We start from the raw sequence: 16,883 nt of genomic DNA on the forward strand, positions 1-16,883 counted from the left end.
GTATTTGTGAATATTACTTTATGGTCTCTTGATCATAACATCATAATATAGTAACATTTTTTGTCTTCATAATGCCATATGCAATTAAATATTGCTAAATTGTTACATGCTAGTAGTGATATAAAAGAAATTGTTATCACAAGACAAGAAACTGAATATCCAACTTTATATGTAACACTATAATCTCGCACAAAATCCCTAGATCGCAGATTTAATTCAGACCTTGATGTTGTTTAGATGCTTAGAACAATGAGAGTGTTTCTCATAATTGTGTGATGCCACTTTACTGCAGGAAGTTTATGAGATGATCACACAACAAAAGTATCTTAACGGGAAAACAGATTCCTTCAATCACAAGGTAAACAGATCGGAATGAGAAATTTCCTCGTGATTAAAAGCTGCTCAGACTTAATTACAATGTACACAAGTCAGCGTTTTTATGATGAAAATATTATTTTAATTTGAAGATTTCTAGATAAACTCATGAGGCTTACAAGATGAGCAGTTTTGTTTTGTTTTTTTTTTTTGTACAAGATAATTTCCACGTAAAAATCTTGCAATAAAGAAATACAGATCTTGTAATCAGACGACATCTGAGACTATCCGGATTGTAAGATGTCAGAAAAACGATGTATGGAAAATATCTTCAACTTTGAATGAAATAATATCCTGATCAAAATCTGAAAAGATACAAATGATGTTATCACAAGATAAATGTGGTATTACTATAAAAGGCATGAAGGGATGAGGACAATAACTATGGGAACCTCGACACTTTTAAAACTTTTTTTGCTTTAACATTTAAAACTCAAACACTCTTCAACTCTGTCCTCACTAACTTTAAATGGACGGATGCCTTATTGTATTAAAGGGGTGGTGTTGGTGCTGTGGTTAGCTTTGACTAAACCACCCAGCTTCACCCACAGGCAGCAGAGCAAAGCAGAAACACGTCATTGGACAGAATGAGTATGGAGGCAGCTTCAGTCTACTATCTCTACAAAGCAGACTGGATTCTTGCAATGAGAGGTTTCTTGTTTGTTTTTTGTTTTTTGTTTTAAATGCAACATCTTGCATGTCTGTATCTGGCCATGCAGCACAGCATCGGAAGAGTAAACAGTGTGTTGGCATGTTGACTTTCACTAAGCTGCAGAAAGCAGGATGCCAGCCAGCGAGGGTCCTCCAGACAGCTCACACAGCGCCATGCAACTGCTTTTATTTTAGTCGGTGCAATTGTTTCTATAGCTTGTTTCCTTGGCAACACCATGGAGTAACCAATCCCACGTGTGTGTGTGTGTGTGTGTGTCTGTGTGTGTGATGATATGTCGTGCAAACATCACAGCTACAACATTTGTGTGTCATAATGAGTCATACAAGCGATAACATTTTGTAGCTCTGCTGTAGTAACATGCAACAATTCACTGTGTCAAGGAAAATTTGTGAATCAAGCCGATATGGAAGAAGCAGCCAGAACTCCTTCAGTACTTACTCCATTCACACCAAGCACCCTTTCAAGCACCCTCCTATGCACCCTCCCTGTGCCCTGGCTGACTGAGTGCAGGGAGGGGGAGGCAGGCAGGGCTGCTGGCTATGAGGATGTGCATGGAGATGCAGATGTGGATGTGGCAGCAGCAGGAAGCGATGGCGGTGGTTCAGGGGAGGGGTAGCGGTGGCGGAGGAGCCATTGCGGTAGAGCTGGGTGGCTCATGGTGGAGCGGGGTGGCCTGATATGTCATCCTACGCTGGCACTGGAGGTCTGGGGGGGGGGGGGGGGGGGGGGAGGCTATGGAATCTCTCAATCTCAATTTCCTGCTATAGCATTAAAGGATAAGTTCGGACTTTATCAATGAAACGATGTGCCATCAGTCCAATGCTGAAAGCCACGATCAGAGTCTTGTGCTATGATTGGACTTGTCTGCTGTAACACAACTCTCGTCTCAAAAAATGTGGACAAAATCTACAGTTATCACTCAATGTGAAGATATAATGTTACATTTTTTAACATTGTACACCTGCAGGATCAAATATGATACTGCAGAACTGGAGATGTTTTTATTTGTCTCTGTCACAACCTGATGCCTACATCACCCAAAATGGACCTTGACCTGTTTGGTCAGAGCTTCGGGTGTGAAACCAGCAGCGTCTAGCTTTGAGCTGCTAGCCTGAAGTAGAGATGAGTCTGGCCTCCAGAGGCCTGAATGTCTTTGTCCTCAGTTCAAACTTCTGCCGGAGCCACAAAAGGCTTTTCCACAGATGTGGTAGTTTTCTCCAAGACCTCTAAATAGCCTTCAAAGGGTAAAAACGAAAAAAGACTTCTTTGTTAAGAGTGAGTTTCTGCAGAGATCAAGCAGTGTGGATTTTGTCCCTCGTTCCTAACTCTGGTGTCATACTATATCGTATAAGGAGGGGGACGGATTACATTGACCTAAACTCTCTCCACATACATATCGTGTTAATCTGGTTAACCTGATAAAAATCCGAACCCATCCTTTGAGCCAATTTAATGAGATTCCCACTGACAAGTAGCGAGCCTGCAGGTAGTGTGTGTGTGTGTGTGTGTGTGTGTGTGTGTGTGTGTGTGTGTGTGTGTGTGTATGATAGATAAATATGTGGCGTTGCAACTTTCTTTGGTCAGAGATTATTGTTTTTTTGTTTGCTGATTTAGGATCTCATTTAATAAATGGTCAACTAATGACTGCACTTTTGGCCCATTTAAATCAAACCTGAGCAAACTCCCACATTTTTAAAATACACTGGCGCTCTCTGTGTTTTGATTATGTTGACAATTTAACACAATTTTGCAAACAAATTAATTTTGCCATCTGCTGTTATGAATCAATGAAGCCATCTGTTGTGATATTTTTCTTGTCTTAATCTTTTTTTTTCCTCCTCCTGCAGCATGACATTATCTGCACACCCAGGTGGGCCGATTTTGGGGGTGAATGCTTATTAATGTTTCATCCAGTTTGTGATGGCCATAAGAAAAACAGAACTGACCCCCTTATTCATCGTGGCCAACTGGTTTAGGGGCCTTAAATATCTAAATGTACAGATGTGACCTTAAAAGCAGTAAAAAACGGTCAAGGAGGCGTATTGACTGAACTTACCTGGAAGTCTGTCACCAGGTCTCTTCCAAACGTGCCGATGGGAGAGTCGCGGGACATGGAGGTCACTGTGGACAGGAAGCTGCTCGACTCTGTGAGGTTTGGCATGGGTGACAGATCATCTGTCCTTTCTCTCAGTCCCTCCCCCACATGGTCCAGCTTCTCCACAAAGATGTGGAGCTCAGTGCGGAAAGCCTTCATGCGGGTGTTGATGGTATCCAGGACGTGGGTGTCTGGTTTGGATCCAGACGTCGCCCCTCCATCCAGGCTCTCTCCGGTTGTCACCAGCAGCCTGCCCTCAAAGATCAAGCTGTCGGTGTCCGTGATCAGCCGGTCAACCGTCTTCCCGAGCCTCTCCGCTTCTCGTTTCACGTTGCTGAACGACTCCCGTTCTTCCCTCCTGCGACTGGCCAGTTCGGTGGCGCTGAGCTCGCTGCCGTCTGATGGTTTGATGCTTCCAAAACCTGAGGTGGTGGTTGTTTTCTCAAACATGTCTTCGGAGTCGCTCTCGCCTCCAATGGGGCCTTCTCTCTTGGGGTGAAGAAGAAGAAGCCGACCCGTGTCCTCGTCCTCGGCGGCTTCTCGACGGCCTGGGTCGCTCTCTGCGTCGCTATCTCGAGGGCTGCCGGTGCGCAGGCCGAGGTGCGCGGCGAGGTCACAGCGCTGGACGTTTGACATGAGGACCCGGTTCTCGTACTGAAGCTTCATCACCTTCCCGCTCAGCTCGTTGATCTGCATCCTAGCTGACTTCAGCTCCTCCATCATCATGCCGCCACTGGAGCCGTTTCCATTTCCCCCGTTCCCAGGTTTAAACAGTCCTCCTTCACTTCCTTCCTCTCCAACCGGCCCGGAGCTGCTGCTGGGGCCAAATTTGAAGCGATTGAGTTCGGATGTGAGCTGCCTGTTGTGGTCTTCGATCTCTGAGATGGAGCGTCTCAACAGCTCAGCCTCCTCCTCCACAAACTGGAGATGGCGACGAAGCTCACTGGCTGACTCCAGCGCGTCGCCTCCGTACGGCGACGAGGGCATGCTGGAGAAGGGCTCCCGCCCGAAGCAGTCCCTTTCATACTGACACCGGATGTCTTCGTTTTCTGCCCTCAGGCTGCGGTTCTCCACCTCCAGCTCCACGATCTTCCTGCCGAGGATGTTGGCCTCTTCCTCCACCAGCTTCAGCCGTAATCGCAGCTCAGCCTCTCGGGTGGTATGAGGGCCTCCACCGGTGCACTCAGCCAGAGGAAGGGGACTGTCCACGTCCCCGTATATGGACTTGTACTTTTGCAACTCTTGCTCCAGTTCATCCTTCTCGCGACCTAGCTTCGCCATCTTTTTCCTCATCAGGCCAGACTCCTCCTTGGCGAACTGGAGCTGGCACCTGAGGTCTGCGCTGTCCTCCTACGAGGTGGCAGAGATGAGAATGACACAATAAGATGCTTCAAACCTGCAGTAACGGATTGACAATTTTAAGCTGTTACACTCAACTTATTGGCCCAACTGATGGGTCTGGTAACTTGATGAATTTAGGACTTTTTAGTCTCCGACTTCGGAAGTGAACTGAAGTGAATCTGTCTTCTCTTTGGAGCACAGCGGATTTTTAGCAGAAGAAATGCTCCCTGTTGCAGCCAAAAGTGGCCCTTCGAGAGCAGAAAAAAATGGGACCAAAATATTGGAGCTGAAGCCTAAATTGTGATAGTCACTAAACAGTGACGTTAAACTGACTGTGGAGCTTCAGAAAACCGAGCCGGGCTGCTGACTGAGAGGATAATTCTCTGGAGGGTCATCACTACATGTGGATACATAATTAAAACAGGGATGAGCATTATTACTCCTTTGGTGCTCCGGTGAGTACGTGACAGCAGGCCATACTGAGGTTTCATTTGAAATCTTTTTATTTTCTTTATTTGAACTTCTCTTTTTATGAAGTGAAGTAAGAAACCAATCAGGAGTTTATATTGAACCTAAATGTAAAAGAAACACAAAATAAAATAGCAGTGAATGTGAACTAAAGGGCTTGAAAGTTGATTATATATATATATATTTTTTTTTTATTTTGAAACTCAGGAAGTATGTTCAGAAGGTATTTACCTGACTTGTGGACTTCTTGTCCTTGAATGTCTCCCTGCTTCCTCGTCTCCGCAAAGCAGTCTGTAAAAGTCAGAGCAAAGAGAGCAAAGCTGTCAGACGTAGCTGAACTCAAGCACTTCGCCCACCTTTAAGTATCAGCCCTCCTTCGACAATTCATGCTGGTGCTGCATGTCGGAGATGGAAACTGAAATACAACATTATGACACAGATTACAGCAATAAAGCACGCTTCGTAAATCCAGTGGTGAGGATCGCTGCAGTTTTTAGAAGCCATTGATCGTTCCATCATAAAGACAAAGTTCATGACTGACCATCAATAATAATAATATTCTCTAATCAAAATGAAGCTATAGGGACGTTCTGTTATTGTGTGGAAAAGCAGTATGGCTCACATGACACAAAGAGAAGAGGGACATTAATCCATGTTCCATAACATTTCCATCAGGGAGGAAACATTAATATAATTAATATTAAAAATAATCATCACTGCTTGGTTTCTCTACATGTTCATGGCAGGATTGTGAGTCAAAGGCCACCAACTGTTATGTGAGTCCTAGTGGAGGTGGGTGGAGCCTCAGCGTCAGGACAGTAAATGTGATTCATAAGTTGCGATGTCAATTTGTTCAGCATTAAAAACTTTGGCGTTCAGATGAGGAGAAGGTGCCGTGATGTGTTTTTGTTGTATGCCGCAGCACAGCGCTTTAGATCCCATTGAGAGCTCAGTGTGACAGGCCTCTTATCCTGGCTCAGCTGCTTCCACAACGCTGTGAGGGGGGAAAAGCATCTGTCCGTCCAGCGGGGAAATCTGTCCTGCAGCTAATACTACAGTTGCCATCACACGCAAAGCCTGGATAACGCAGGGCCCTCCGCACGCCAGCTTAGTCTCACCCACTGAATAAAATCATTCACTTTTATCCACTCTGCTTCCGCTTGCATTAGTCTGCAGCTCCACAGACAGCAGGAAGAAGGGAAGGAGAAAGCCCCCTCCATAAAAGAGTGCAGCAACAGACTTCTGACACAGTTATTTAAAGTTAAGTCACTGCCTGGCTCCTTCTGAGGCGGCAGGAACTGATATAAATATTTCTGATCTCAAACTTGTATCTTATTTCATCATGGCCATACTCCAAACAGGAAATTCCACAAATAAGGATTTTACTCAGTCTGTTCTGAATGATCGGCTTCATTCAAGCCAGTAGTTGTCCTGACTGACAGCTCACAATTCAAACACCAAATTAGTTTTTACCGTTTCAACTGATGCTCAAACTTACTCGATCAATGATTTGAATAATAATTTCTGCTCCAAATGCTCCTCCGGCGAATCAGAGTGACAATAATTTTTTTATTCCTCTTTTATTTCAGTAATTTAGCATTGGTAGTTTACTTTCACTTCTCTCTCCTGAAATTTTTAATTTTTTAACTGCCCCAAAGTCATACATAAAATATAAAAATAATTCTCCATACCGTAAATATAATAATATCAAGTTAATGTTAACAGATCATTTTTATTTTACCTTTTAAACTACATTTTTGTGGAATATTTTAAAGTTTAGTGGAAATATTCCTGGAGAAAAAAGCCAGAATAATATCAATCACATTCCAGTTTGTTCCAAGAAACTACAAGTTGATCAGAAAAACATAAGAAGTTAAATCCCCAGATTCATCGCATTCCTCGTGACTCTAGGAAAAAATGTCTGCATGTTAATGTTTATTGTATTGTCCTTCTACCAAAGACCTTAAACAAACAACCATATCACAAACTTAAAAGTCAAATAAATTGAGGATTAGAGTAATTGCTTGTTAAAAAAAAAAAAGTGTGTGTGTCAAAGAGAGGGGAGGATTAGTTCTCCCCTTTCTGAGAGAAGCTGTAACTTTCATATTCAGCCGTTAAAATGTTTAATGTCGTCGTTAAAACAAACGCTCAGGCATTTCATTTCTGATACATGTTAACATCAACAGTGTTATTAGTTTAGAGTCAAACTGCGTTTTATTAACACTGCAGTTTAACTAATGGACCTGAAAGTGAAGACTTGATGTCCTCCCTGTTGCTGTCAGGGGTCAGACGATTGTCATTGCGACATTATTGCTTCGCTCCGCACTGACGGCCACGGTAGCGTTTTGTTTCTGTTTGTTTTGATTTTTACTGTTCATGCATGACCTGTTACAGAGTTCCAGTGTTTATTCAAATTGCCATTCAAGAAATGAATATTGAAGTAATTATCATTTTTTTGTAGAACTGTTTTAGCGTGGCACCGTGTGTGTGTGTGTTTTTACTCGTCACTGTATGGGCTCTGTTTCCAGCCAAAATAAGACCAGAGTGAATCATTCATGGCCAGTCGGCTGGAAAGTGTGAGGGTGAACCTGTTTTGCCCAGAGCAAGGTCCGACTTTGACTCAGTCGCTGGCTCTGTGACAGGAAGGGAGCGCCTGCTTAGTAACAGCACAAAAACATGAATGTAACCAGGCTGTGGTCGCTGGAAGCTGCAGAAGGTTTTAGGTCTGTTTTGTGAATCCACCCTTGAACTCGACATCAACTCTGTGCCACAGAATCAAACGTATTGATGCTAATGTTGGGTGATGATCACAGCTTTATATATGTTTTCTGATGAAAACACAAAGAAGGCGCTCCATGCTTGTCTTCCCTCTTGATGTTATTGTCAGATCAAAAATTTACCTCTGAACTCATCAGCTTTGAGCTGAATGAAGAGGAGTCTCATACACAATCTGATTTCCCCTTCAACAACAGGAATCCCATTTTCTTGCTGTTATTCGTCTTCCTCTGATCATTTACACAAACACCACCGCCTCCCCCTCCAAACCAGTATCTCCAACACCAGTTGAGGTTTAATTCCCAGCCTTGGTGACAGAGCTAATCTCTCTGGGGAGACGGCAGCTTAGGCGACATCTTGTGTAAAGCTCCTCTGAACCCCAGACCTGCCACAACCCCGGACCCCTGTCGACTGTAGAGAAGTCAGTCTGAGGCTCAGAAAGAAAACAGCGTGATCGGAGCCTGAAGGCGCTGAGGTAACAGTTTGTCTGCGCCAATACTCTCAAATTCTGTTCTTCACGATTCGATTAACCCAAAAACACCACCAGATACTAGTCTGTTATTTTTATGATCCATGTTTAAAAAAAAAAAAAAAAAAATTAAGTTACATAGTTATTGGTGTGAGTGTGTGTTTTCTTTTATCTTGTATTATTTTATATATTAATGCTGCGTAAACATAAAGATACTGCATCTTAGGGTGCTTTGATTTAGAACGGTCATTTCATGTTGTGTGTTTGTTCCTGAAGCCCACAAAAATCACAGAATAAGTTGTGGGTGCACTGCTCGTTATTTATGCACCCACAACCCTTTACAGGACCAATAAGATTAGGATTTCACAGAGGAAGGTCACGCAAACAGTGTAAGAGGAGATGCAGAAGTACAACACAGAGGTCATCAGAGTTTGCCCCCAGGTTTATCCTTGTCCTTATCCTTTGACACCTGCTGCATCGTTTGAGTTTCTATTTTTCTTTTCTTCAACATTTGTTCTTTTTCTTTTAAATGAGGATCAAAATCGCAGCTTATTTTTATTTAAATTATCATTATTATTATTATTAATGCATTCTACTTTATCAAAACCTACATTACCCACGATGCACCTCGACCATCCACACAGGAGTGATAAAACAGTTTATAGATAAAACTTAACTGTACAGATTAGCCTGATATTACAGATCAATGCAAAAACATTCACAGGAATATATTTCTGAAGTGACTTTGTCATATATTTGTCTTAGTCTTCTAATAAAACACTTCATTGAACTGTTTTGCGCAGCATCAATATCCAAATTTGTGCTGGCCACCAGGTTAGGGTGCGTACCACATGCTGTCTCTAAAATCTTTATCAAATAAAAGTGTAAAAATGGTCGCCAATAACAAAAAAACGTGTAAAGCCATTTAAATAAATGATCGTTATGAAGCGGGAATGAAAATGGCTCTGGTTGTTGTTTTGTTTTTGTCACTTTGTTGGATAGTTAAAAGAATCTGAAGGTATCACCTATTCCCAGCAAAAAAAAAGAATTTACTTCAACCACTCAGATCAATTTTGCCTCCCGAGCAGCTCTGTCCTTGTGCCTATTGCTAAACTAAAGCCTCCATCTGCAGCACTCGCACACAGTGATTGGATTCCTTCCACTTGGACACACATCTGCAGTCCAGCACACACAGACACACACTTCATCATTGCATCTCTGTCTTCATCATGGTTTAAACGCACGGCTCTTTTACGTGCCGGTTAGCCTGCAGCCAGTCAGCGGCTCCAGCTGGTGCAGCTGGTTTTACTCCCCTGGGCATCAGCAGAGTGGAGCTCCACAGTGATTACCCTGCTGAGACGGAGTGAGGCAGCCTCCTCCTGTACCTCCCACCCGGACCCCCGCTTCCCCCTCTCTCCTTTTACTCTCCTATTCCTTGCCTCCTCTCTTTCTGTCACCTCATCTCCTTCCTCTTGACTCCTCACAGGTCACCTGCGGAGGACATGTGAACTCTGTGCTCATTAGTGTGGTGCGTAATCTCATCTAAAAAAAAAAAAAAAAAAAAAAAAAAAAAACCTTTAAAAGGTCTAAATCTTAAAGTAAGGATTACAGAGGAAGGTTAAGATGAGAATGAGGATTTAAACTTTTAAGTATAAACACAGGCATGAAGATTTGGCTTTAAATTGAAGGTTAGAGTTGGGGGAAGTTTTTAGGATTCATGATATCAGTGGCGGCATTTCATGGAAAAGATTTTGATTGGTTTAGGAGTCGCGGTGTGTTCACTCCAAAAAAAAGCAGTGCGTTACAAAAGAGCCCAGCTTGTTGTTCTACAGTGTCACTCCTCATCTATATCCAGAATAAAGCTGCAACTTTTGAAAACAGCAATTCGCTTCACAAGTTTTATTTTTTTTATTAGAGTCTGTCAGCTTTAGATTCACTAAACTAGCATGTTGGGTAACATCGCGGTGGCTTGGCTGAGGCCAAAATCAGGTTCAGCTGGGTGTTTTTGGGTTTTTTCTTTTGTTTTGTTTATGTGTGTGTGTGTACGCCTACTCTGTGCCAATGCAGCCGCCGCTTTGAAAACATTTATTGATTTGAAGGTAAAAATCAGGATACTTTTGTGTTGAAAGTACAAATAAGAAAGAAGGTTTGATAGGGATAACATTTGTGCGTGTCAGGATGAAGGGGGAGTCCAACGTCCCTCTGGGTACTCCAGCTTCATCCCACCATCCAAACACATGCAGGTTTGGGTTCATTGGTGATAAATCTAAATCGCTCGTGGGCTTCACCGGTTGTTTGTCTCAATGTGTCGCCTCTACGTGACTTCACCTGCGACCTCACCCAGTGTCAGCTGAGATTTGCTCAGTGCACAGTTTGTTTGCAACAGCTGCCTCTATCTTCGTCCTATTTCTGGTGTGTGTGTGTGTGTGTGTGTTTGTTGCCAAATTTTACTGTCAGTCGAAGACTCTGGGAGGAGGAGGGGGGGTATTCAACAGGTGAGTAAAATAATCAAAGCACTCAATCGGTAACATTTGCACAGTGGCGCTGTGAAAACATGCTGTACTTCTGCTGCAGCCTCACGTCTGTTCACTTCACAGGGGGAATGGAGAATACTGTGTACTCTGATACGCCTGTTTGCGTATGAGCATTTTTGGAGCAAGTGCTAGATGACATCGCACGGTGGTGACATCACCAAAAAAAAAAAAAAAAACCCAAAAGGGAGGGAGGGAAATAAAACAAAACATTTTGAGGGGTGGAGGATGTGTAGGAACGGGAGCACAGTGAGCCTATTTTCAGCAGCATCTGTACTCAACAGCTTGGCCTATTTACAATGTTGCTCAAAGACCATAATACAGTGCAGAGGGTGGCGTCTGGCTCTGGTAATGGGATTTAATAGGAAGTGTGGTGTGACCAGCGAAAAGGGGGCGGGTTGTAGAGGGTGTTGGCGGGGGGGACTGGGGGACTGGAGCACAAAAGGAGCTGCGACGGCCGTTGGATGCAGATAAACCCCTTCTCAACCCTGCCAGAGGAGGCTAAGACTCCAACACAACAGAATAAAATATTGCTCACCCGGCAGGAGAGCTCAGAGAGATAAGTCGCTGTGAAATGTTTAGAGGCAGATTATATTAGTGAGATCTGGATGAATGAGCTCTCAATCTGGACTGTAATCCATTTCAATAAATTAATTAATATGGCACGCACACTTGACTGAATGCATACAAGTGTGTCTTGGGGTCCTTTAATTTAATTTCTCTTTCATCCAAGGACGCATGCCAAGTTTTGTCTTTCAAAGCTCCTGCTGCAACGTGATTTATGCCACTGTGTTATTTTTATAAGAACGATCAATCTCTGGCTTGTGGCACCTGCAGTGGTCTAAATATACCACGGCTGAATACGCTCCTTCAGCCAAATCCGATCCATGCAACCCACTGAAATTCAATTTGCTGTTGAAAATGGTGCTACAGCGGAACTGCTGCTGCTGCTGCTGCTGCTGCATATCTCCAAGAAAAATAACAAAAGCCTTAAACCAATCAAAGCTGAATGAATTAGAGTAATCCAGTAGAGTGCGCTGCTCAGACAACGTGCACACGTGTATCTGCAGTCATCAGTCTGCAGCGTGTGTCTAAAGGACGTGTGGCTACCTTGGGTGTATGGTGTATGAGGAGTTGGTGGATTCGTGCATCAGAACGTCGGCGTGTGCATATATTTCGCAGTGAGACGGGGCGGATGCAGCACTCTGAGGTCACTCCAATGTCAGGCCATCCCCAGCGGATGCGAGCATCTTGTAAACAGACTCTGGCTCCTCTATCGCTCATATTTCCTGACATCAACAGCTGTCCACGGACGAATCTCCACCTCTGTAGCATCAATCATTACAGCAAACACACAACAGAATCGCAGAAGGAGGAGGCATCAGACATCTGACTGCACAGCAAACATCCGGCACATTAAAAAGCGAAAGTGAACGCAGGGCATGTTTTTGTCCATAAAGCGCTGGTTAAAATTAGACATCAGGAGATCTTAAAGCTGCACGTATCAATACTTTTACATTAATAATAGAACTGGCTGAGTGATGAGTGAGTCATGCCCGTCCACTCAGCTATTCCTCTACATCTCCACCACATCTTTCAGCTCATTGTTTCATGGGAAATGAGAAATATAGTTTATTTTAAGAGTTCAATAAGACAAATTTGAAATCTGCAGAGAATCTTGTATTTACCAAAGACCGAAGTTTTCCCTTTAGAGCGCAGGCTTCAGTAATATTATTATTACTTATAGTAATAATGTTATGACAATCCAACTATCTTCAATCACATATCTCATATTAACATATTTATGGGAATATAAATACGTGGTTTTGTTTCTGGTTTGTTTGACTGGTCTTTTTCTTCTTATTATTGTCAAAAACAGGAGTGCAGGTCTGTAAAGACATTATGGCTGAAATCTTGTAATGATTTAATACTACAGGAGATGCTTGATCCTGATTATAGCACAAAAAAATCTAATTAACTGATTATTGGACTGAAGGCCATCTGTCAACGATATTTCAAACAAATTGAATCATAAATTCTTAAGGTTATGTTCAAGTCCTAAGAAGTACATTTGCATTCTCATATGCTTGTTACTGGTTTTGCAATAAACCTGTGGCAATAAAGGCAGGTTTGTTATATGAGGTGTCAACAGTGCTTCTATTCTCGGTTTCCCAGCAGAGACTTGTAGATCCTGCAGCAGCCCAGAGGTTGTGCAAACAATAATTCACATTAGTGGCTATAGAGACCTATGCTGACATGTGGAGGTTATATATCATCATGCACAGCAGCGGCATGAGTGCAGTATGCCTGCTTCTGTGTGTGTGTCTGCAGGAGGTCACTCCCATACTGTTCCTCTTCACTAAGCCGGCGCTGACCTCGGTCTGAGAGCAAACGTGCATTAAAGAGCAGCACAATAGAGCTTTTATGGGGCGTGTCACTCCGCTTTCACCCGTGCTTTACAAAATCTTCCTGAACAACCTGACTGCCCGGCATGCGGCGTGCAGGAAACACGACACCCCGCTGCCAACTGGCACCAACCGGAGACACAAGGCTGCGACAACTCTGAGGTAAAACAAGACGTTCCTCAAAACTTTTTACAGTTCAGAGAAGTGTCAGCTGATGTGAAACAACACAACAGGAGTCAGTAATTAACTGCTCATAATGATCACCATTTTCCCAATTAGTGGATAACGATTGCCCAAATATTAATAAGCTCCTACAAAGTGAATCAGGTTGAAGCATTTAACACATCATCATCCTTTTGATAAGATATGCGTGTGTGTGCCGCAAACACTTGCTGGTAAACTGGTTCTTACATGCTTCAAGTGTGTAATGCTGAATCTACAGATCCCACAGTGAGAAGTCAGCAACAAGACAGAGAGACTTTACTTCTTTTTCGAAGCTTTGGCCTCACTGGCGTGTAATTATATTCAGTTCCACCTCTGGTACATCACACGCAGACTGGTCATATGGACTTTTATTCTGTCATTTTAAGGCTTTTATTTTGGTGTATCTTACAGAACATAGAGCAGGAGTATAAGCTATATATTCATATATCATAATCTGCAAAAGACGGCAGATTTTTTGGCAACATGTTATCTATTCCCAATATATCTGGCAGTGAATAAAAAAAATGAGAGAGGCAGCAAGGATTCTGTGTTATGCTTGTCAAGATAAGAGCATATTAAACCGGGCAGAGGCAGATAGGACGGAGGACATGTGGAGTCCTCTTGTGTTGTATCAGGCTTCAGCAGTTTGCAACCTGTACACATAACTGAGACAACCCGACCCACAAAAGCAATGTGTGACGAGCAGTTGTTTCTATGGACACTGGCCTGATATTATTCATGACTAATTCAATTTTTAGGAATAAGATGAACTGAGAAATAGAAGAAATGTGGAGAATATATCTTTGGAAGAATTACAGTCTATTAAGTAGAGAAGAGAAGTTTATGAAGCAGCCCGTTGTTCCTGACAGGAAGCCAAATAGTGTAGAGTTATTATTTACCACTTAAAACGGTGTAAAAGTTGTTGTTGAAGCCTCGTTCACTGCTGACCTTTTGTCAAGTCTCACATATCAGGTAGGGGGAGGGCAGCAATTAATTCTAGATTTTCCTTCAGAGACTTAAAAAAGTTGAAGTCCAGCTATCAACAGAAATAAGAAAGAAAATCCCGTTTATTCTTGTTGAGACCCCTCGGGTTGATCTCGTGCCCTCTGCAGGGCTCCGGAGCCTCAGATTGGGAACCACTGATCTAGATGAGCTTTGACATTTCCCCTTGGTCTTGTTCTCCTCTTGCAGACAGTCATTTTAGGTCGCACTGGGATGCACAGACGACAGCGCAACTGTATTAATTAAATGCAACCGCTTTTGAACTGGGATGGAGTCGGAGACGACTCTGGTCGGTTGCCGTGCGAACAGTAGTAAAGGTAGGAAATGTTCTCACAGTAATTAATGGCCCATCGCTCGGCGAGGCTGCCCATCACTGGCTGCCATGGTAACGAATGGTTTGGGATGACAATCTGACTTGGAGATAGAAAGACTGAGACGAGGAACAAGGGACCGCTCTAACACAGAGAGCAGAGTGATTGATTTACCATCACAGCGACATTTTAACTTTTAAAACATGAACATTTAATGCTCTCGACTCCCACTGACTGGCGGCTGGAGCCGGTTTCTTCTTGTAATCTTATCAATCATCTTTGAACCGCCTGGGATATGTTGTCTCATAAAACATTGTCCCTTGTAAGAGCACAGTGGTGGACTGGGTGCAACCATGATAAACAGTGAGTAACTAGGGGCCTGATTTAGCCCTCGGATGTGGAGGGGTTGACAAGTGCAGCCCCCCCACCGCCCCCCTTCATGGCTATGAGGGATTGGCCGGGGAGTCAAACAGGGAGCAGGTCTTTAACTGCTGGAGGCCAGAAGGGGGAAGTGATGACTGATATTTCTGTCATAAAAGGGACATGAGGCGACGGGGAGGCAGGAAGAAACCACATCCAGACTACAGACTTTTCCAAACAGCTCTTGTTATTTTGTGATAGTGTGTTTATTGAAATGTGCGGCAGGAGTTTCCTGTAATGTACTGTGACTATAACTAGTTCACAGAATGGACTGATGGAAAAGCGAGCGTGACAGCGTTGTAAACATAGACATGATTTAAAAGTGGACGTGGCCTCCGTGACGTCATCTGCAGGTTTCTGAAGAGCAGCTCTGAAGCTCAGAGTGGGCTGCTCCGCTGTCGGCAGGGAAACTACCGATAAAGAGCTAAATGTTTTTAGTACCAGACTGTAAAAACCTTTATTTCTGCTGCAAAGATCATCATTTAAGGACTGACTTAATTTCGGATGTACAGCTCCCGAGTTTTGCCGCGTGGTTTTGAATCATCACTGGTAACCAAGAGACAATGAATATCTCATGAAAAGTCCCAGATTGTTCTCCCGTTAATCAACAAACTGATTATTCAACAAATCATTTCAGCTCTGAACACAGAACTGGTAAACTCCTTTACACAAAGTGTGGCATTCTTGTTCGTTTTTCCTAGTGCAGTGCAGAGTAACCTTAAATTGTGGGAGGGGTTCCAAAAATATGGAGCCAGGAGACAGTAGTGGAAAAGGTCCCAGGTGGGGATGTGTGTAAATGTTGAAAGGAGCAGGACAGTATTTAAAAAAGGAACACACAGCCTCAGCAGAATCCGTCATCGAGGGACACGCAGGTGACCAAAAGAGGACAATCTCTTTGAAACGCATTGACTGCGCTCCGTCTGGAGGTCATCTAGCAGTCTAAAAAGCCTGCACTCTCAATGACAGTTCACACCTGTGAGTCTAAAAACAGGCTATAAAAAAATAAATAAATCAATGTGTCATAAGAGCCGCCCCATTTGTGGAGCAACACTAACAGATATAAATGACACTGTGGCTCAGTCGGGCCAGGAGGAGGGAAGAGCTTCAACGTCATCTGCCTGCCAAACTCCTCAGCAGGTCTGCAGAGTATTCTGGGATGGCAGGCTGGCGGCGTGCCAGTTGTGTGTAATGTGTGGAGATAGGAGATGGAGAGAGAGAGAGAGAGAGAGAGAGAGAGAGAGAGAGAGAGAGAGAGATGTGAGGAGAGGCCAGGAGAGGCAAATGTCGCTCTAAACTCATCATGACGCTAAGGAAACGGATAAGATCACAGAGCTACACTTGACTGCAGCCTCCAGGCAAAATAATGCTGACAAATCACAAATGGAAAGAGATACTGCATTTCCCATGCTGCTCCTGCCACAACAAATATAACCTGCTCAGACATTTAAAGAACAGGGATCATATCTTCTTTTTCTCCCCCCCCCCCATCAGGGAATCTGTCTCGAACCAGTTGGTCAAGCCGAGATTAAGAATTTCTCTTTCAGAGCACACAGAAATGATAAAGCCGGTGTCATGTTATCTGTGCATTCATCCATTTTCTTACTTTGGTCTGTGCTCATTCAAAACTGAAACTCTCACTCAAACGTGTAGAAAAATTGACTTGATGGATTGAAGTGCTGTTTGATTTTCAGCCTTCGCTTCACTGCGAGCACGTGAGCTAAAGGAAGGTCTGTTCACATCATCCTCGTCTGATTATTTCCCTTCAGCTGTAATTTATGATTACAGATATGACTGAGAATAGAGTGGGAACTAAT

General features: G+C 43.4%; 1 protein-coding gene across 4 annotated transcripts in view; it reads right to left on the bottom strand.

Moving 5' to 3' along the window:
• mtcl1 (microtubule crosslinking factor 1) overlaps positions 1 to 16,883 on the bottom strand; it is a 50,915-nt gene that overhangs the window by 20,877 nt on the left and 13,155 nt on the right. For all 4 annotated transcript variants that reach the window (XR_003841925.1, XR_003841926.1, XM_029524596.1 and 1 more), the window contains exons 4-5: positions 5,184 to 5,243; positions 3,105 to 4,493 (exon numbers count right to left, since the gene is read on the bottom strand). Coding sequence is in view for 2 of the 4 variants with exons in the window: in XM_029524596.1 (XP_029380456.1) it covers positions 3,105 to 4,493; positions 5,184 to 5,243 (1,449 nt within the window). In the remaining 2 variants the exon portion in view is untranslated. The remainder of the gene's footprint in view (positions 1 to 3,104; positions 4,494 to 5,183; positions 5,244 to 16,883) is intronic.

The sequence above is a fragment of the Echeneis naucrates genome, chromosome 17, assembly GCF_900963305.1.
Source record: "Echeneis naucrates chromosome 17, fEcheNa1.1, whole genome shotgun sequence".
Taxonomy (NCBI): Eukaryota; Metazoa; Chordata; class Actinopteri; order Carangiformes; family Echeneidae; genus Echeneis; species Echeneis naucrates.